At 45.4% G+C, this 22749-nt stretch overlaps 1 protein-coding gene across 3 annotated transcripts in view; it reads left to right on the top strand.

Annotated features, from left to right (window-relative positions):
* Positions 1-22749, top strand: part of ARHGAP26 (Rho GTPase activating protein 26) — a 401231-nt gene that overhangs the window by 185729 nt on the left and 192753 nt on the right. For all 3 annotated transcript variants that reach the window (XM_054976071.1, XM_054976070.1, XM_054976072.1), the window contains exon 13: positions 6242-6278. In XM_054976071.1, coding sequence (XP_054832046.1) covers positions 6242-6278 — 37 coding nt within the window. The remainder of the gene's footprint in view (positions 1-6241; positions 6279-22749) is intronic.

Raw genomic sequence — 22749 nt, 5'->3', positions numbered from 1 at the left:
TGGGAAATATATTTTCAGATATGTCCAGAGATTTTCTTATTTCTGACTATTTTTATAGAAGTTGGGTATACGTGCAAAAATCAGAAGTACTTACTCATTCCCCCCTCCCCCCAGATAGTTCAGATATCAGGAGAATGCAGCACTTTCTCACCCTTCATCCTCACATTTTGGGAGGGAATTTACATAACAGCAGTTAAAGAATTATTCGTCTGTATTAGGTCTATGCCAGCCTTATGTTTAAGCCTCCATATTTATTCTCTTACTTTGAAGAATAGTCCTATGTTTGTCCTTCCAATGAAGGCAAGAAGGGGAACCTGTCACTTTTCCTCCTTGCTAATCTGGACTTCATATTTGCAGAAACATATGCCATAGTCTCTCCCCCCCCCCCAATTAATTTTTTGATCCATGCTTGAGCAGCCGTCATTGCAATTGGATTATTATTAGAAATGTCATGAAGTCAGGAGGACCCTAGTTCTGAACCTTGATTTTTATTATTATTATTGCTTCTTTTCATGTACTTTGTTTTCTTTGTAATGTTACTATTGCTTTGTTATTGTCCTGTTACACTTGCTGAGAGTCGGGATTGATTTGATGATGATCCTTGAATGAAAACTAGTGGTCGAAAATCTTCCTTCGGAAGGTAGCATTCTTCAGCTAGTCAGAGAGTCCAACATTACATTGTTGCAGTTTGAAATTGGAGACAAGAATGGGCAGGGGAGGAATTTACTTGTACTAGAAGTTGTGGTGTTCGAATTAAGCATACATTTATTTTTAGCATTTATACCCCGCCTTTCAGCTAATTTCTCACAAGACAGTTTCTGCGGTATACATGCAACAAGTTTAAGAACTAGCCCATTTCTTCTGTGTTCCAGCTTCTGCTCAATGAAAGGGGCCTCATTTCCTGTTTCCTACTGTATAACTCTGCTGGCTTCCCAAAGCTTAACACATACTTTGCTTCTGCCTTTGAAAAAGAATTTATAGTCACATTTAAGCTGCTTAAATATAAATATTTGGAAGCACTGTCCAAAAAGGAAGAAATAGAAATTTTAGCTGCAGGCTATGGTTTGGACCCTACAAAGCGTAACAGCAATGGCATTCATGGTCATGGTTCTTTCTTTTCTCTGCAACCCCCTGAGACCACCAACTTGCAAGGACAAAAGGCCAAGCCGCTCAAAAGGCCGTGCAGCACTGTTACATCTCCTGTATTAATGGAATGTAGTGTTTCAGTGGAAGCACTGCAATTGGAAGAGGGAGACTAGTTTTGTCCAGTTCTTCCTCCTTGCTGCAACCTCATGTAGCTTTTAAACCCATATTTGTCCTGCAGTCTCAAGCATAAAGGTTTGATGTCTTAGGGGGCTGCAAGCAGAAGGGGAGGGAAGGAAAGAACTGCATTATGGGCATCCTTGCATTTACACTATGCAGATTTCAGGCACTTATTTCTAGGGTTATCAGCTGATGGCTGGCAACTGGAGGGGTGGGGTCATTTTTAAAAAAATTTTTAAATTAATTTTACATTTTTTAAATATAACAATAAAAACATATAACAAATAGCAAGTAACAATAAAGAATCTACAATTACAACTTGTAACATTTAAAGCTTTGATAAAACTCCATACATTGGCATTTTGATAAATTACAACTTGCATTATGTTGTTTGGCTTCTTAATGAGTTACCATAAGCCTAACATTTCCAAATTACAAACTGCTTGTTGAGGAAGTTTTGTGACTAAAAATTCATTTCTAGAGAGAAATTCCAAAAAGGGTTCCCATTTAGTATAAAAGTCTGTTGTTCTCATTGGATTTGTTTGAGAGCATATTTTTTCTGTTATTTTTTCCATCATAAATTGGTCCCAAATTTTGTTATACCACGTGTCAAGGTTTGGTAAACTTTGGGATTTCCAATACGAAGCTATTGTAGATTTTGCTGCTACTAAAAAAGTAGTTATTAATGGGTGGGTTCATTTTTGAAAAAAAAAATCCTGCTGGCCTTCAGCAGCTTGGCAGACAATGACAAGGGGGAGCAGGAGCTAAGCGGGAGACCTGGTCTTGCTACTTATTTCTCAACTGAAAGAAGCAGTAGTCCACAAAGTAAAAATGGCCACTGACACTTTAAAACCTTCTAAAACTTCTCTGGCTCTTCAAGTTCTTTTATAAGCTGTTCCTAAAAGAGGGAGTTCAGCAAATATCTGGTCTTTAAAAAATTGCTGAAATAATTTTTATATATCACACACACATAGAGGAAAGGAAAAATATAAATACAAAAACTCTATACATTTACAAGTGTGATAAATGAAACAGTCTTTATGTGAGATTCCCCCAGTTACCTATGAAGGGCCAAGCTGTTTGCAGATGAATATAGAAAAGCACAATACGATATATGAAATAATTGTTTATTACAGCTGAAGATGCACTTAACATTTAGCAGCACACTGTGGTATATCGTGTAAAGGCTTCAGCATAGATCAGTGGATCTCAGGTGGTTGTTGTTTCTAATGGAGCACCTACCACACTAGTCAGTTAGGAAGCTAGTGCAGGCATGACTGTATGCTGTAAAGGAAGCTTTTCTTTTCAACTTTTTAACTGGTGAAGGAGGGGATAATGGGAGAAAATAATAATTACTGTTTAATTATATCTATTTTAGGACCAGGGAGGTGGAGAATTTTTCAGTCATGCTTTTACCTGACTCAGTAACAAAACCCTGCATTGTCACAGTTGACATTATCAGCATTTGTGATAAGCTTTCTCAGTTGTGACTTCAGGTTGTAGAACTCTCTGTCCCTTGAAGTGTGACACCCCTCTTCTGTAAAGCCCCACCTCCAACTTCCCAGTGTAATTTAACAACTTGGGGCAGGGGGTTCTTGAAAGCTGTTAAAATAAGTTGATATTTAGAGGTTAATCAGATAGTTGCTGTGGTACTTAGATAGGGTTGCCAGGCCCCCTCAGTCTCTTGGCGGGGGGACAGGGGCCTAGCACTTACTTTTTGGGAGAGGGGGGTGCACTTTGAGTGATGTCATCGCGTGGCCAGGCACTGCAGAATGCACCCGAAACTGGCCATTCTGCCGCAGATCGAGCCTGTATTGACGTGAGTGTTCCTGTGCGCCGCAGCGCCTCAAAACGGGCCCGATCCACAGCAGAACGGGTCCATTTTGGGCGCTGCGGAGCACAGGAGCATTCCTGTGCTCTGCAGCACCTCAAAAACGGGCCTGATCCGTGGCAGAATAGCCCGTTTCAGGCGCTGCAGAGCAGAGCGCTCCTGCGCTCCGCAGCTGCTGAAACCGGGTCCGATTTGCTGCGGATTGGGCCCATTTTGAGTGCTGCCGTACACAGGAGCGCTCCTGCACTCTGCAGTGGCCCCGATCTGGGCCGAAACGGGCCCAATCCCAGCAGTTGTGGTGCACGGGAGCACACTGTGCGGCAGGGGAGTGCACAAGGAAGATGTGCCCCCCCACTGCTCAGGTAAGTGGGGGCGGGGTGTGGGGAGCGGGGGTGGGAGATCCCCTGCCCCCACCGGAGGTCTGGGATCCCTATACTTAGATGACTCTTAGATTGTTCTATTCTGTGCCTGTTTCTAAGCTGGTTTAATGCAGTATTTCTGTTTGCTGCTTTTGATCCTTTGCTGTGTTTTCATTATGTACATGCTGCTTTTAGTATTTATTTTTCTTACTGCTTTTGTTGTTTCTTGTCACCATGAGTTCTACGTTGAGTAGGAAGGGAGGGATATAAATTATTTAAATAAAGTAGAACTAGAGGGGAATGTGTCTGTGTGAATTCATATATTTTCACATACGTATTTGTTTATATATTACATTTTTATTCCACTATTCCTTCAGAGAGCTCAGGGAGATGTTCATGGCCCTGCCTTCCCCCATTTTATCCTCCTATCAACATGGGAGGTATGTTATTTGAGAAATTGTTATGGGCCCAAGGTCATCTGGCAAGCCTCCATGGCAGAACCAAGGTCTGTCAGCCAAATTCATGGCTGAAAAGGGATATTTGAACCTAAATTTCGAATACAGTATGCTAATATCCAGGGCTCATTTCGAGGGGGAATGCACAGGAACGCAGTTCCGGCAGTTCCCCAAAGAGGTCACGTCAGGTGGCCTCACCCACCTGACTCTTGGCCATTTTGGGCCCATTTTGACCTGGATTGGGCCCGAAACGGGCTGGATTGGGCCTCTGACAGGTGGTGGATCACTCTCCCACTCATCAGTGGCCTGATCCTGACCATTTTGGGCCCCCTTTCAGCCATTTTCAGCCCGTTTTTGCCACTTTGGGCCCAATTTTGGCCCTGAATAGCCAGGATTGGGTCCAAAACAGCCAGAGTAGGTGATGTCGGAGGTATGGCATATGCAAATCAGTTATACTAATGACACACTTCCGGTGATGGCAAGAGGCGTGGCATATGCTAATGAGTTATGCTAATGAGTTCCTCCAGCTTTTTCCCTATGAAATAACCCCTGCTAATATCTATATAGCAATCTTATGCAGAGTTACTCCAGTCAAAGCCCATTGATTTCAGTGGGCTTACATTGCAGTAACCCTGTTTAGTTTGCACTATAATTGAGTGTTGGTAATTGCATTACAGGTCTGGGTAGAATACAGATCCAAAACCTCTTTATACCACTGCCTGTTCTTTAAATTAGTCCAGCAGTTTCCACTCAGCTTATTGATGTTGAGGTATCAATAAGTTCCTAGAAACAATAAGACCAACAAAATAGCAGTGAAAAGAAGGGCAAGAAATGATTGTGGTGGCATTCTTCCTTTGCTAAAACGACATGTATTTTGGAGAAATTTTGCAACTTGAAAAACATGCAGTTGACTTTGAAAGACAGCTGAACTTTTTATAGACTTTGTGGTTTCTTAAATTCTCTAAGCCATAAAACGGGATTGTGGTGGAAATAGCCACATCAGACTTTTTACATGTAAAAGGCAGCTTTCATGGTACCGAGTGTGGTCTAATTGCGGCACTCACCACGTGTGGCATGATAGTCGGAATTATGCTACTGAAGGAATCTATTTTTCTGAGACTGGAAATACTTAAAAGTATTATTTTAATTCTGTAGTTACAGCTAAAGAGCAAATGAGAGTAAGCTTGCATTATGTCACAAGCTGTATTGTGGTGTTGGGGAAAAGTCGGTTAAGCTTTATTGGTTTAGATGTACCATTGTTGATACTAACTTCTGTTCACATGAAAAATAGAGACGTCCATCATTTTTTTAAAAAGACAAGTTATCAAATATCCTTCCTTAATGGCTAGCCTAGCACACACAAATATTGTTTGGGTGTATGTACTACCCTCTGTGTGTGTGTGTTTTTCCTTTTCTCATCCATATTCAGCACAGACTGAAGTAGTCAGTGGAATGTTCCACCTCATGTCCATGCCCTAGTTTAACACACCACTGCAAACACTTCAAAAATGCAGTTTGTGCTGGCATGCCAAGTCCAGTATCCTTGTAGGCAACTTCTAGAGCTCAAAGGAATCTTACTTATTCTCTGTGAATAGAGATGCCCTCTAATTCCATTCTTCCTTATATCCAATCAGTTGGGCCTCATTTAAGCATGAAGAAATAAGATCTAATGTGGGGAATAAGAAGAAAAGTGAATCAGAAGGTTTTACTCATATGATCTTACACATGCCCAGTTGGTGTTGTTTAATCTGCCCTACTGTGCATGCAGTGCTACTGCGGGTGTAACATTAACATATTGACACAATGTCCACCAGGCTTTACATTTCTAGAGTGCTAAAGGTGCTTGTGAAGCAACTGAGAACCTGGTTTATCAAAACTTGAGTGTACGGTAAGGAATGCATAAGTATGATTGCCTACCAAGGTTATGTACAAATTATGCTTTCTTGTAGTTTTAACATAAAGTATGCCTGAGACTGGCATCAAAATAGGTAAGAGACAGACTGGAGACGTAAAGACTGCCCCTTCTCTTCCCTCATAGAGCCAGCAATTTTGAAATGCATAAAAGAAAAATGAAAAGACGATGGTTTCTTTCTTCTTAAGCATTTTTTTCATCAAGTCAGTTTAACTGCAAATTTTGACATGAATAAAATGTCTTAGCTGCTTGTGTTGATGTCTTCATTATTTAATTTTTTGTGTAATATTACCAGAAAGATTTTCTTCCAATGATATTTTATTTCTTTTCTTTTTGACAGCTTACTATTATGATGCTATTGAGCTAATACCATAATAAAATATTGCAAAAAAATGTAAATGCTTTCCATCTTATTTTTCAGGTTTATAATTCAAACAAAGACAACCAAAGTGAAGGCAGTAAGTAACTTATTTTTCAGTTGAGATTGTGTGGAGAAAATGTTTTGTTGACTGTTTTGTTGACTCTCATAAGCCAGTAGGTGGCATTGCAAGTAACATTTCCTTCAGTGATTATATAGGGTTGAGCCACTGCATTTAGTCCAGCCACCGTGCATAATGATGCTGTAAAGATACGAGTATTGAGCAATTTTCAGTGACAGTAAAACATCCAAAACAGACCAGTCATTTTGAAACCCATAATATAATGATGCGTACATATTACATAAAAGAGCATTATGTTTTAAGATAGTGCTAGTATGGCTGCTGGAGACAGTCCAGTTGCTGTGGAGTTCTAGAGCTGGCTCTATCACAAATTCGTTGTTTCTTTTGGCAAATCACTTAACTGCCTTTGTCTCAGATTTTACACAATCCAGGCACAGAAGTTTGCAGAATTGAATCAAGGAGACCTACGATTTTCTGTGTACCTTCCTTAAATGCTGATTGATAGATCTGAAGCGTATTTTACTGCCAAAAGTGTTTGTCAAAGTTAGGATTGCCAGACCTCCTGCTGTGACTTCTGGCCCTGAGCAGCAATCGGAGGAAAAATACGCCCGCTGGCATTGTGTGACATCACTTCCAAAATTCCAGAAATGATGTCACATCATTCTAGGAATTGGAAGAGACTCAGTGATTTTAACATAGTTTCCTGCAATTCTTAGAGCGACATAATGTCACTTCCAGTTTTCCCAGGAAGCAATGTCATAGGCACACATGGTGACCCTCCTCCCATGCCTGGCAAGGCCTTCAAGCTGAACCTTTGTCCTCAAGCTATTCCAGCTATTGGAATGAAAATACTCTTTATTTACCAAATAATACTATTTAAATATTTTCTCTTTTAACCTTGACAAAGTGCCTGTGCAGTGTTCAGTGGGCAATCCAGACCTTCAAAATGTTTCTCTTTGCTAAGCAGTCAGCCAGCCTGCAAATGTCTGCCAGCATTGATTCCACCCCCCCCCCCCCCGTACTGTTCACTGACACAGCAGCAAAGCCTCTAGTTTATTCTGGCTGGGGGAGTAAAGGGTTATTGTGGGTTTCCTTTTCTAGATATGTGTACATTCATTTTGAGAACATTGACTATTCAGCCTCCTCTTTAAACCTGCCAATTCAGAAATGTTTGGAAGGGAGTGAATGATAGTTGAGAAGGGGAGTCCTGCTGTGCGTGTGTATGTTTTTAAAGACAGGCAGTACCTAGTCTGTGAGATCATCATCCCTTTTCTTGTTAAGGGATTCCGTCTGGTGGTGTGTCTTTATAAATAGAATGTTGTCCCCAGTAAATCTGAGAAGTAGCACAGGCATTAAAGGGAAACATAAGGCACAAATTCTTCAGCTGTTAGGTCCCTCTGGCTGACCGAACACTATACAGTAGCTCAGCTTTCCTTCCTATCAGCTATTGATAAATGGCATATAATTTTAAACCCACATTTTCCTCCCTTGGATTTCCTCTCTCCTCTCTTAGTTTGAGATTTACATACCTGTCATTTCTTTAATAGAACCAGTGAGCGATACAAGATGGTGCAATTAGAGGCAATTACGTCTCAAGAGGCTGTACAGTTCTGTCAGCTTAGTCTTCCCATTGTTTCTGCAAAATGTTCACTGCCGTTTATGTTGTCTAAAAATGTTGAATAGGCATGATAGAGCAATTTGATACGAAACATGTTAGCCGTGGGTTCTTTGGCTGACACTTAGAAGCATTTTAATTTCTTTAGCTGTTACGCAGAGATATGGAACTGTTGAAGTTGTCAACACATACCATAATGGCCTCTTTTTATTTCTTTGTTTTTGAATGTATGTAAATGCATTCAAAGTACCACACTTGGTGTTAATTCAGCTGGGAAGCTGAACCAGGTCTAGTCTGGAAGGCAAGGAAGTAGACACAGTGCCTAGTGGGTTCTGTTTGGCATATCTACCCTGCATTTGATGTTGCCGTATGGCTTGAGCTGCAATCAGTGGTATGGACAATGTTCTTTGCTGCTGGCATGTGTATGATCCTTTCTGTGGCTCCAGTTGTGAGGGGATAGTTGCTGTATAAAACTTAATGAGAAATATTTGAGAGAAAGCTGGAGATTTTCTCTAACAGTTCAACCACCCTCTGAATTAAATTGGCCAGAAGAAGTTGGATTTGCAATAACTTTTTTCCCTTTTTGGTTCTCTGTTTTGTAATTTCCAACATATACAGATGTTTGAATTGCAGCCAACACATTCTTTATATGGGTCTATTTGCTCAGCAAATTCTTGTGCACTCTCTCTGTCAAGCAGTGCTCTTAAAATAGGCAGATATCTTTCTCCCTGGTGTTATTCCTGATCCAACAGTGCAAATACTGCATGACCTGTAACTAGCTCTGTCTACAATGTGGATAAGCAGTACCTGCAGCAATAGTGTAAGTGGACTGGGGGGGGGGGGGAGGGTAGCAAGGCCAGTTGTATATTGGATACGTATCAAATTCCCTTAAAAGCTTCAGAGAACTTATCCTTGGTTTTAAAACTGGTATGTGTATCTGTTGTCTAAATACAACCAAAGATAGAAATACAAACAAGAACATTAAGATTTTGGTCCAGAAGCATCTTAAAGACCAACTAGGTTTCCAAGGTATGAGCTTTCAATAGTCAAAGTTCCCTTCATCAGATATGAAGAGTGCTAAAAGAACATTATGAAGTGGGTAAGTATTCCCAGTTTGGGCCGAATTTATAATTTTCATAATTACATTTGTATACCAGGGTCTTGGATCTAGGCAATGCTTCATTGGAAATAGGGAGTTTCCCTGAAATAAACAGGCAGGAAATATAAGAATAGAAGAATAAAAACTGATTGATAAAAAATCTAAAATATATACGGGAATGATGAGAGAGGCACAATAACAATTGAGTACGCACGCACACATGCACTTGCACACAGTAAGACTAAAACCTCAACTACAATGCCTAAATCCTAAACAATATAATGAGGCTAATAAAATGGGGATAAAGAAGACGTAGGAGCCTGTCCTGAAGAGGGAGGAAGTCCTGGAGGGTCTAAGGAAAGAAGTGGGAAGGTACACAGCTACATCTGTGCTCTGGGGATCCCAGGTGGTGATCGGATGCAGATTGAAAAGGAAAGTGGAGCAGAGACTGAAGTCAACTCAAAGTCTCTAGGAGTCCTGTGCAGAATCACAAGGGGGTTGGGGTAGGAAAAGCTAGAGAAACTGCTGCAAATTACTGAGATATCTGAGACTGTTTTTGTGGACTATAAGGCCTGGGGGCATGAGGATTTGGGGGGTTCCAAGACTGAGACTGGATCAAGCTGAAAATTTGAATTTTATTGGAGAATTTGAATTCTAACTTTTAGATGGGAAAGTTTCATTGTTGGTTTTAATGAAATGGTGAGCATCTGGAATGACTGCTGGAGCTAGATGCTCCAGAGGTGACAAAAGATCGGGAATGTCTGATAGTTATGTCTGATAGGTTTATGATAAGGGTAATTTCCTAATGGATCCTTTCATGCATTAATACTATTAATAGACATTAAGACATGGCTGTAGTTTGGAATGGGATGGGTGGGATTGACGTGATTTCTCATGATACAACGGGCTGCTTCACTTTTGTTATACAGATGGCTTGCTGTCCTCTGGAATCCTATCATTAATTTGCTGTGAATTTCTCAGGAGAAACCTAATTAAGAAATAAATGTGCAGCACTTTCTGGGGGTTCTCATATTGAGGTCTAGACAGAATGCTATCATGCCTGGAAAGGAGTGAGGGAAGAGAACCTACAAGATGCTGGAGGTGCATCAGTTAACCTCTTCTTCTAACCTCACCAAATTCATTCCCTTCTGTTCTGTTCCATCACTTTTTCTACATGGCTTCTTGGCTTCTTTCTTCTACTTTCTGTCCTCTTTGTTCACAGAGATAAGAGCACTGGGAAGAAAATTTGAGTGAGATTTATCCTATTTAAGGATTGTCTTCTCTGTTTCCTGTGAGAAATTTGCCTCAGGAATAGGTGGAACAGTGAGAAGAAGTAAGAACAGAAAAATGACTGCCCACTTTCGCTCAGCCTGCATGAATTGTAAACCACCCTGCTGTAACTTGCCTATGTCAAACGATTCATGTCTGTGAGCATATGCAGGATACCTGTTACTCACCAGTAAATAATAACTGTCAAACGTCTATCTTTACCTTCCTCAAAATATAGGATTAGAACTAAAGAGGCATAATGTTCAGGCAGGTTTAACCTCTAGATCCTTTTACTACAGAAAAACTCTTTTACTACTGAAGGACTGAGGGCATGTGATATTCAGGTAATATTAAGCCTCAACACTTCTCATAACAGAAAAATACAGTACTGGGGAGATCTAAATAAGTCTGTGCCAAGAATAATCAGTTATCTGAATGCTGAGACTGCATGTGCAGAGTGGTTTTCCTTCACTAACGCTGTAACGTACACACATCAACCTACCTGGTATTAGGGGCTACTTTGTAGGCTGGAGAAAGTGATTTTCAGGCAGGTGTAACTTAGACATCTCCCATTTAATAGTTAAGTAATGATTAATTACCACCTCCCGCACCCCCAGCTTTCCCAACACAGTTTTCAGTTCTACACTACAGTCCTGTGCTCTGTAACATCTCTTGAGAGAAAAAATACAAATTCACTGATGAAATCAACTAAGGACTCCTAGTGTGATATAAGCAAATCACTTTTCCTCGATAGCTTACTATATAACTTATTTCAAATAAATGACCTCTTCTAAGACTTCTGTGCATGCCTTTGTGTGATGCATGCACTTTTAGATTGTCAATGGGAAGCAATAAAAGCAATAATAAAACTCAGATATACTTTATATTTTATATTTATGTTTTATAATTATTTTGTAGTTTGGTAAATAGACCATCTCTTTCAAACCACATAATATGACTACACATAAACACCATATGTTGCATTTTTAGAGATGTAGGGTCATTACTGACCCATGGGGGGACGTTGCATCACGACATTTTTTTGGCAGACTTTTCTTATGGGGTGGTTTTCCATTGCCTTCCCCAGTCATCTACACTTTACCCCCAGGAAACTGGGTACTCATTTTACCGACCTCAGAAGGATGGAAGGCTGAGTTAAGCTTGAGCCGGCTGCCTGAACCCAGCTTCTGCAGGGATTGAACTCAGGTCATGAGCAGAGCTTGGGCTGCAATACTACAGCTTACTACTCTGCGCCACGGGGCTCTTACCATTAATATGATACAGTGTGATATCATCAGTCTTCACTCCATGACATCACCAGTTTAGGATGATGGAGCTTGACAGCCTAGCACCCCATTAGTCTTCATGCCCCTTCACCATAAAATGTCTGTGGTCCTGCAAGGCAGATAAACTAATCAAACCTGAGGTAGGCAATTGCAACCTTAAGAAATATGCACATTAAATGACTGATAGACGTTTTGATATAGGTAAATTATAGTACTAAAGTTGTAGGTAGATGGATATCTAAATGTGATAGAAGTAATTTTGAGGAAATAGCTGGAGATTCTGGGAGTGAAGCCTGGGGAGGGTGGGGCTTGGGGAGGAGAGTGGCCTCAGTGAGGTATAATGCCATAGATTCCACCCTCCAAAACAACCATTTTCTCTAGAAGAACTTTCCTCTGTAGTTTGATGATCAGTTGTAATTCTGGGAGCTCTCCAGGCTCCACCTGGAGGCTAGCAACCCTAAGTATAATCCTAAACAGAGTTAAGCCCTTCTAAGCCCATTGATTTCAGTGTACTTTGAAGTTTATAACTCTGTTTAGGACTGAACTGTCATTTGTCTTCCCTACGGTTTCCAGTCTCCAGGTGGGAGCAGGGGATTCCTCAATCATAGTCTCTGTCCCACCACCACCACCCACTGGTTGGCAGTGGGGAAAGCATGGGGCATGGCTCAGGACAGAGTTCCAGAGCTCATAAGAGCTTGCTCTTCCTTGTCACACTTGCACAACAAGGAAGAGAAGGCCCCCATGCAGGGCTTATTTGATTAATGTTCCCCCACCGTGCACCCCTACTCCCCCATGACCTCCAGGTCCCACGAGCTGGGCTCCAGGGGAGTTAGTTTCTCCCCCCCCCCCTTTTATTTTATTTTTATTGTTGAATACAAAATAATATAACACATAAGATGACAAAATAATAATAACAACAATGTGCTTATATACTGCCCTTCTGGACAGATTAGTACCTACTCAGAGCGGTGAACAAAGCCAGTGGTATTATTATCCCCACAATAAAGCTGGGGAGCTGGTGCTGAGAGGACTGGCTTACCCAAGGCCACCTGCTGAGTTCTTGGCAGTAATGGGAAACAAACTAACAGAGTGCTGATTCGCAGCCCAACTAGTTAAAATATTATCTAATAATATCTATAATTATTATCTAATAACATTGTCACCAGCTATAGGGCTAATAACATTAATAGTGCATTACTATAATGTTAATAAATAAAGTATAAACACCCATGCTTACTAGTAATTTTAAGGGATTCAGATGCTGGAGCCTTTCTTCATAAGAGTTTCTCCAGCTCATCCATTGCTTTTCCTTCATCCAGTGTCAAGAATATAGTTTCCAAAATGGTACAATTCAAAATTGGCATAGTATGCCAAATAGGGCCCCACCCTAAATTATGGTTGCCATTTTATTTTCATTCCTTAGTGCCTGTAATAATTTCTAACAGATTTTGCCTGTTTTGTTTCTCACTATGACTTCATCGCCTTTCCTGTGTATTATGAGCCAATTCAGCAGGTTTTTTAAAAAGTGAATTTTCAGTTCTGTGCCTTGCAGCAAGTTCTGTAATTGCAATTGTGAAATACTCTGGTCTGTCTTTTTGCAGACTTGGAGCAAAGATATAAAATATGTGGAAATTTCAGTATGGCATGTCAGCTGGTATCCACAAGCATTAAATTTATCCAGTTTGTTCATTATTGATTTACTTGTTCAGTTTATATCTGCCTTCCAGTAATGCAGGTCGCAAAATAAAACTAAAAGACTTTTGCCAAAACATCAACATAGTTGATTCCCTCCCCCTCCCTGTTTCCACAAGGCAGACTTTATATCTGGGATGTGCTATCTTCTGCCTGGAAGACAAAGTTTTGACTTTGTCCCAGGGAGGAGCTCCCAGACCGGCACTTACTTTTGGATAGGAAAATTTGTTTATAGCATACTTTCCTTCCTTTTAATTTACTTCCTGTTGTAGGAATTCACACAAAAAGGAGCCTTGGAGCAGCCTTGGAGGCTCTTCCCTCCTTTGGGGAGGGGCAATTTCTCTGACTTTCCTCCTGAGTGCTGTGCTCTGCAGTGGCTCAAAATGGGGCCGATCCTTGCCAAAATTAGCCTGAAACGAGCCCAATCTCGGTCAAAAGGGGCGCACTTTGGGCCGCTGTGGAGGGTAGGAGCACTTCCACGCTCCGCATCATCCCCAATCCGGGCCCCTGCGGAGCATGGGCGCGCTTCCAGGGGCCGTGTGATGACGTCACTTCCCAGAAGTGATGTTGTGCTTCGCGCACGTGTGCACACGCCCCCACCCTCGCAGGTAAGTGCCAGGCCCCAATTCCCCACCAGGAGGTTGAGGGGGCCTGGCAACCCTAGACGAAGGACATAAGAGAAGTCTGCTGGATCAGACCAGTGCCCCATCTAGTCCAGCATCCTGCTTCACTCAGTGGCCAAGCAGTAGCCTAGAGACCAAACAAACAGGACATAGAGGCTGATGGCAGCTCCTTCTGCTGCAGCACAGCACTGGAATTCAGAGATTTTCTGCCTCCTTATATGGAGGCTTCCTTCAGTCACCATGGCTAGTAGCCATTGATGGACCTCTTCTCACATCTGTGTGGGGTGACTTCCCACAAGGTGCAGAGCTCAGATAAAGTTGAAACAGATTTTAATATGGAATCTGAGCTGGATATCCACCACTCTTACTGATCTGCCTTAGAACACTTGAAAATTGTTCTTAAAATAGCACTGAAAATAGTGGCTCTCCTCTGAGCATGTCAGATTGCACTATAATCTAAGCTTGAACTATAGGTAGGTGGTTTGGCTCAGATATTAGGCTTGAGAGTGAATTCTGCTTCTGCATATACCTGCTTTGCATATGTACTACTGAAGAAGAAATCAATGAAAAATGGTCAGCATCTTTGTAAGAAAGATGAGTTATTCAATCCCCATCTACATTTTCCAGGCCCATGTTTAAATCCCACACTTTGCAGTGGAAAGAAATAGGAATGTTCTTCTCATCTTTTCAAGCTTATTACCCCACACACATTGCCCTTCCTCAACAGGTTGCAAGCTAATTCCTTTGGTTGTCTGTTGCCCAGCACAGAAGGCTGTCTGCTCAGCACATCTGGATTTGTGGCACTGTTAATTCAAAAGGAACTGTATATTTTTCCTGTGGCTTAGATGCTACTATTGGCCTCACGCAGCATTCATGCTGACTGTAATTCTATTTTCCATATATCCAAGGAATAACACATTTAGAAGAAAAAGGGTTTTTTTTTCTCATGGGAATTTAGCTCACTCAGATTTTCAGAACATGAAAATTATTCTTAAGTGTGTTGACCATGTGGGCAGAGAAACCTTTAAGAATTTCCTGAGGTCTTGGTGAAGAGGACCTGTTTAAAATAAGAAATCTGAAAAGCTTATTGTGGGAGGCAATTACATATTACTATGGAATCTTTGAACATCATCTATTTACTAGTAATCTGGCACAGAATTATTAAAATTTGTTGACCTCCTGCCAAACATGTCATCCTGATCAGTCTATAAGAATTCAATTCATGTCCCTTCTATACCAGAATTTTTTGTTTCCTATGTAAGAACTTAATTTGAACTCTTAAAAAAGCCCTTTATTTTCAAAAAGATTACTTCCGTTATTTTCAAAACCCTTGCTTCCTTTTTAAACAGAGCTACTTGCAAATAGATGAAGTAGAATTTCCTTAGCAAACAGTTGACTGCAAATAATGGGTCTCATATTTTGTTGTAATCTTTACCAAGTCGTATAGTGTTCCCTTAGGGATCAAGATCTTAAGCAGAGATGTGTATGACTAAAGTATTTAAATTAAATTTGAAGAAGGGTGCCAATGGTTTTTAATTGAGTCTTCTTATTACCTTAGTGAGAATGTTTTAATTCTTACTACACAACTAAGCAGATGCCTTCAGGACATCATAATTTGTGTTGAATAAATATTTAATTCATCATGACAATACAAAAAAAAATGAGTGAAAGGTAATATAAAGTAATTCCCTGCTCAGAGTAACATCATTTGTGGATGCAAAACTGGCACCCATTAGGAGTAGACATGAGCACGAACCACGAAAAAAACGAACCATGCGGTTCGTGGTTTGTGGCGTTTTCAGGAACCAGGAACTTCCATGAACTGGGGCAAGTTCACGAGCTGGTTCGTGGGTTTTAAATGCCCCTTTTCAGCTGCTTAGCAGTGGCAGGGAAAGGAGCATTTAAACCCCCGGATCAGCTGCTTGTCGGGTGAGGCCAATAGTAGCATCTAAGCCACAGGAAAAATATACAGTTCCTTTTGAATTAACAGTGCCACAAATCCAGATGTGCTGAGCAGACAGCCTTCTGTGCTGGGCAACAGACAACCAAGGGAATTAGCTTGCAACCTGTTGAGGAAGGGCAATGTGTGTGGGGTAATAAGCTTGAAAAGAAGAGAAGAACATTCCTTTTTCTTTCCACTGCAAAGTGTGGGATTTAAACCTGAGCCTGGAAAATGTAGATGGGGATTTAATAACTCATCTTTCTTACAAAGATGTTGATCATTTTTCATTGATTTTCTTCTTCAGTAGTACATATGCAAAGCAGGTATATGCAAAAGCAGAATTCACTCTCAAGCCTAATATTTCTGCCAAGCCATCTACCTATACTCAGAGTTCAAGCTTAGATTATAGTGCTATCTGACATGCTCAGAGGAGAGCCACTATTTAAATGGCCATTTCCCTGCCGCTCTGAGTGGCAGGGAAATGGCCATTTAAACTGTGGTTGGGGCTTGGCTAGCTGGCCAGGAACTCCTGGCTGGGCAGCCAAGCCCCGCTATTTAAATGATCAGCTGCTTGTCGAGGATGTCCCCAACAAGCAGCTGATCGGCAGGTTTAAATGTCCCTTTCCCTGCCACTTTGCAGTGGCAGGGAAAGGGGCATTGCTCTTTAAAACTAACTAAATGAACCAGTAGACCAGTTCGTGGAAGTTCGTGGAAACAAGCTTCCATGAACCACTGGTCCACAAAGCACAAACCGGGCTCATTCGTGGGTTTTTTGGTTCGTACTCCAGTTCGTGCCCATCTCTAATTAGGAGTAGGTCTTCTCAGTGCCTTACTTCATTATTGCTTTGGGGTGGGATATCTCACAACTGTCACAGAAATAAACCCCAATTGTGTAGTGAAGAAAACCTGATTTATGGCTATTTTGAAATATTTTGTCAAAAGGCCTTTTGCAGCAAGGCTACCTTATCCTATAGTTTCTTATTACATTAAATGGTGGTCAGTTGATTTTCTAACGTTCTTCTTATCAGTGATGACTGGAGAAGTATTTTTTTCCAAGACTTGTTGTCTAACATTCCAACCCTCCTGGTGGTTCTTTTCTGTAAGTTAAGCTATATGCAAGTGGCTATCTTTGAATTTATTTTAATTATATTTAAGTGGTTTATTTTTATGCCCCAGTCAGCTTTTTATGTTTAGGTCACAATGATACATACATGGCTATTAGACTTGTAGCACTAAGCTATGACTTGAAGGCTGCCTTTAGCCATGAGGAAAATAAATATTTGATTTAATAAACACATGAAGTAAAACTGCATAGATCTAAACATTGGTTTTGCATTGGTTTTCAATCATATGCCTTCCAGAGGGAGATAAAATATGATGGCAATACTAAGGGATGTGTACTATTAAAACTTTTCAGTCTTTGAATGGCAAAAGGTTGGACAAGTCCAGGGGGTGGGGAGGAGCTGGTTTGAATTTCTTTTATTCATGCCCATGAATAAAGTGTATTTCTGTGTTGCTTGTGGGAATCTTACACTTGTATAAGAAAAGTTGCAGATCAACAGGGAGCATGCAGTATTTTGTGGATGCTGATAAATAGTGTAACCTTGAGCATGGAATATTTTTTTCTCTATGAACTATAGTTGGATATTACAGCTGGTTGATTTAAGCCTTGACTGTTGGTTTCCTTGGCAATTTTTTACCCTGTACATAGATAAGTTTTGTAAACTCTATCTTTTTTTCTCACCTTTGAATTCCTCTTTCTGCTATTTTTAGACCAATGAACATAAACTGCAAGGGAGATACAGTTCAAGTGGCTTTCTTTCAGTTAGTTTTTACGCAACTATCTCTGAATATTTTCCCAAATATTATTATATGCTGAATTATATTTACATAGCATGATGAAGTTCCCCTGTTTTATGCCCCCCCATTAACGACGCCTCCACGACGACGCCTCCACACAGTCCATTGACCTGATGTCCTCCATGGCGGCCCTAGGACTCTCCTAGTTTGTTTCGTCTCCCACACATCAAGCAGGTCACACGCTGGATTTGATTTTGGAGGCAGGGATGATGGTGGTCCTGGATGCCTATGATGCAGTGCCATGGTCAGATCACTTGTTCTGAAGGCTCGTCTGAGCATGCCGCTCCTTTCCCGGGTGGGCGGTGAGTGGATTTACACTCGCCCGTGGAGAATTATGGATCCAATTGGTTTCCAGGCAGCTCTGCGGGATCCAATGCCCCCTGGCAATACGTTAGATGAGCTGGTGGATGATTGGCATGGCCGACTTTCCGAAGCCATCGACATTATTGCCCCCTGCTGTCCTCTCCGAGCCCGCAAATGGGTAGCTCCTTGGTTCACCAAGGAGCTTTGCCAGATGAAGCAGTCTCTGAGACGACTAGAGCGAGTGTGGAGGCGGGGGCATGACGAAGAGGCAAGAACATCTTATAGGACATTTATGAAAGCCTATGAGGTGGCAGTGAAAGCAGCTTTGCTGCTCCCATTGCGTCCGCTAGCTCACACCCGGCTCAATTATTTCGAACAGTTCGGTCCTTGGTCTCCCTCTCTCAGGGAGACCACCAAATTCTTAATTCGACTATTGGCTGTGAGGCTTTTGAAAGCTATTTTGCGGGCAAAATCTTGTCCCTTCACCGTGGCCTGCCGCTCACTGTTGATACAGTAAGGGAACTGGAGACTCTTTGGTCATCTTCTGGGTGTGTATTAGATCATTTCAGGCTGTTCTCCTGGGACAAAGTTGACAGGATCCTGCAGGGGGTGAGGCCAACCACCTGTTCTCTGGACCCCTGCCCATCCTGGCTGGTGAAGGACAGCTCGGAGGGGCTACGGGACCATTTGTAGGCCATTGTTAACATCTCCCTGAGCTCTGGGGTTTTTCCAGGAGCGTTAAAGGAGGTGGTGGTGCGGCCCCCCCTGAAAAAACCATCTTTGGACCCCACCAACCTGTCCAGTTACCGCCCAGTGTCAAACCTCCCGTTCCTGAGCAAGGTGATTGAGCGGGCGGTGGGGGTACAACTGCAGGAATTCCTGAATGATGCTGTAATCCTGGACCCATTCCAGTCTGGCTTCCGTCCTGGCCATGGGACGGAGACGGCCTTGGTTGCCCTCACAGATGACCTTCGCAGGCATCTGGATTGAGGCGGGTCGGCACTGCTTGTGTTACTCGATCTCACAGCAGCGTTTGACATGGTCGACTATGATTTGTTGGCCAGCCGCCTCGCCGATGTGGGGATTAGGGGGACAGCCTTACAGTGGTTGGTCTCCTTTCTCCAGGGTCGGGGACAGAGGGTGGCGCTCAGGGGAGATCTATCGCCCCATCACCCTTTGGTGTGAGGGGTTCCGCAAGGGGCGATACTCTCCCCGATGTTATTTAACATCTACATGCGCCCCCTCACCCAGTTGGTGCGGAGGTTTGGGCTCAGCTGTCATCAATAAGCGAATGACACCCAGCTTTTTCTGTTGTTGGCTGGCCGGCCAGAAATGGCCCCAGACAATCTGGCCAGAGCTCTGGAGGCTGTGACAGCATGGTTGAAACAGAGCAGGCTGAAACTGAACCCGGTGAAGACAGAGGTCCTGCAGCTGGGTTGGGTGCTGCCAGATGTTGGGATCCAGCTCCCTGCCCTGGATGGGACACCACGGGCAACTTTGCCAGTGGTGAAGAGTCTAGGCATGCTCCTGGATGCCTCCCTGTCGATGGAGGCCCAGGTCATGGCGGTTGCCAAGTCTGCATTTTTCCATCTTCATCAGATCAGACAACTTGCCCCCTACCTGACATCCCAGGACCTGGCTACAGTGACCCATGCAACAATCACCTCCAGGCTAGATTACTGTAACTCACTATGTGAGGCCCCGCCCCGCCCCCAACCGCGCCGTCCTCGTGCTCCGCCGTCCCTTCCTTCGCCTCCAGGGGGAGGGGTGAGTTCCCTCTGCCTCAGACTGGGCTGGGACCGTGGCTGCTCCAGCAGCCTCTGTCTCCAGCCAGCTGTCTCCGAGAACTTCTCCTTCCCTCTCTCTGTGCCACCTCTCAGTCAGCTACTCCTCCTCGGCGTCATCGGGACCTCCCCCTTTATAGCGGCTCTCCTCCCCGCCTCTGGACCCGTCACCAATCCCTGTGCGTGCCACCTCCACCCTCTGCTCTCCCTCGGTTTCCCCCCCCTTCCCTTTGGTCACCGTGCCCGTCCATCATCCTCCCTCCTCACTTCTTCCTTGTCCCGCCAGCTGTCTCCTCTTCCCCGTTGATGGCTCGCCGGCGCTGGCCCTGCGCCAATCCCTGCCCGTGGCTCACACCGGCGAGCCCTCCCAGGAGCCGTCCAGCCAGTCAGGGGATGGCGTGGCTGGCTCTCCGTCCCGCCCCCTCGCCCCGCTGCCGGCCAGGCCCACTCCTGCGCCCCCGACCCGGACGGTGCGGGCGGCCGCCTCGGCGTTTCCTGGGCCGCAGCCCTTCCCCTCGTCGGAGCGGCTTCCCTCGGCGCGGCGGCCGTCCATGCCGGCCCGTGCGGCTCTGCTAACGGGCGGCGGCGCGGGTGAGCGCTTCCTTGTTTCGGCCCGGCTCGCCGTGTGCCCCGTCCATGCTCCCCGCAGGTAGGGGGTCCCCGAGGGGTGTTGGGGGTGTGTGGGGGGTGCGCAGGATTGGGGAGGGGAGTTCCGTGGGTGGGGAGGGGAGCTTCGCAGGTGGGGGGGGAGCTCCGCGGGCGGCAGGGAGGCCGGCGTGCGCGCCCAGTCTGGGGCAGGAGGAGCCTGCTCCGGACACACCCCCTCCCCGGGGTTGGGCGCCTCCTGGTCCGCTGTCTCCTCGTGGACCCGCGACATGTAATCCGCATTCAGATGGAGACGCCCTGGCCGGTGCCGTAGTTGGAAGCTGAAAGGGAGCAGAGAGAGATACCATCTGAGGATCCGTGGGTTATGGTCCTTCATGCGGGCCATCCAGAGCAGGGGGGCGTGGTCCGTGACCAGAGTGAAGGGGTTGTTGGAGAGGTAGAATTGGAGGGCCCCCACGGCCCACTTCACCGGCAGGGCCTCCTTCTCCACCGTGGCGTATTTGACCTCGGCTGGTTGCAGCTTCCTACTGATGAACAACACTGGATGTTCTTGGCCCTCTACTTCTTGGGATAGGACCGCTCCAAGCCCCACGTCCGATGCGTCCGTTTGGACGAGGAAGGGTCGGTTGAAGTCGGGGTTCCTGAGGACGGGGGCCGCGGACAAGGCTTTGCGCAGAGCCTCGAAGGCTTGTACTCGTTCGGGTCGCCATTGGATTGTGGAGGGCTGGTCCTTCTGCAGGCAGTCAGAAAGGGGGCTGGCTTGGCTGGCAAAATGGGGGATGAATTTGCTGTAGTAGCCAACCAGCCCCAGGAAGCGCCTCATCTGGCGCTTGGTCCGGGGTCGCGGGCTTTGTTCTAGCGTGGTCACCTTGTCGGGCACTGGGCAGAGCACCCCACGCCCCACTTGGTACCCGAGGTAGGTGAGCTCCTGGAACCCGATCCGGCTCTTGCTCGGGTTGGCTCGCAAGCCTGCTGCCGCCAACGCCTTCAACACCGTGTCCAGGTGCCGGAGGTGGGACGACCAATCGGGGCTGAATATGATGATGTCGTCAATATAGGCGCGGGCGAATCCCTGGCAATGGGCCAACACGTGGTCGACGAGCCGCTGGAAGGTCGCCGCGGCCCCATGGAGACCGAATGGCATGACTCGGAACTGGAATAACCCCTGCGGGGTGGCGAAGGCCGTCTTCTCCCGGTCTTCTGGAACCATGGGGATCTGCCAGTACCCCTTTGTGAGGTCCAGGGCAGATAGGTACTGGGCGGTTCCCAGCTGATCTATCAGCACGTCGGCCCGCGGCATAGGGTAGGCGTCAAAACTTGCGATCGCATTGACCTGGCGGTAGTCCACGCAGAAGCGGACAGAGCCATCTGGCTTGCCCACTAGCACAATAGGACTCCGCCAGGCGCTGCGGGACGGCTCTATCACCCCAAGGCGGAGCATGTCGTCTACCTCCCGGGCCACGATTTCCCAGCGCTTCAGAGGTAGTGGCCTCCAGGGCGCACGGGCCACCTGCCCCGGCGGGGTGGAGATGGAATGGGTGATCACCGTGGTCTGCCCCGGCTGCCGAGAGAAGAGGCCCGGGTTCTCCTGGAGCACCTGCCGCACTTGGGCCCGCTGGTCCCCCGTGAGCGCGGGGTCAAGGACCAGTTCCTCATTCCGGGGGTCCGGCTGGGGTCCAAGGCAGCTCCCCGGCTGGGAGCTCGAGAGGTTCGGGGGACAGGTTGCACTGAAGGGGCTCTGCCTCGTGCCAGGCCTTCAAGTCATTAACATGGAGGCGTTTCCGCTGCCGGGGCGTCGCGCCGCACTGGACCTCGTAGGACCAAGGCCCCCGAACCTTGGTAATGCGATAGGGACCTCGCCAGGGGTCCCCCGGGCCCGGCCCCATGACTCGGTGGTGGACCAAGACCTTTTCTCCGACCTGGAACCTTCGGGCCGCTGTTCCCCGGTCGTAATAAGCCTTCTGGGATTGTTGGGCTGCCTGGAGCCTCTGCCGGGCCTCGGCCCGACAGGCCTCGAGGCGTGCTCGGAGCTCCTGCACGTATGTGGGGACCGGGCGGGCCTCCGAGGCGGTCGGGGGGGCCCATTGTTCCTCCACCAGCCCCAGTATCCCGCGGGGGCGCCGGCCATACAGGAGCTCAAAGGGGGCGAATCCCGTGGAGGCCTGGGGTGTCTCGCGTACTGCGAACAGTAGGGGGTCAACATACAGGTCCCACTGCTTGGGCCGGTCGTGGGCCATCTTATGGAGCATGGTCTTCAGGGTCTGGTTGAACCTCTCCACCAGGCCGTCGGTCTGGGGGTGGTAGATGCTAGTGAAGATCTGTCGGACGTGCAGCGTTCGGCATAGGTGTCGGGTGATCTGGGCCGTGAAGGGTTTCCCACAATCCGACAGCAGTTCCCTGGGTAGCCCCA

Source organism: Eublepharis macularius, chromosome 4, assembly GCF_028583425.1.
Source record: "Eublepharis macularius isolate TG4126 chromosome 4, MPM_Emac_v1.0, whole genome shotgun sequence".
NCBI classification, from domain to species: Eukaryota; Metazoa; Chordata; class Lepidosauria; order Squamata; family Eublepharidae; genus Eublepharis; species Eublepharis macularius.
Note: the sequence above shows the minus strand (reverse complement) of the source record. Positions and strands in the feature narration are given on the sequence as shown.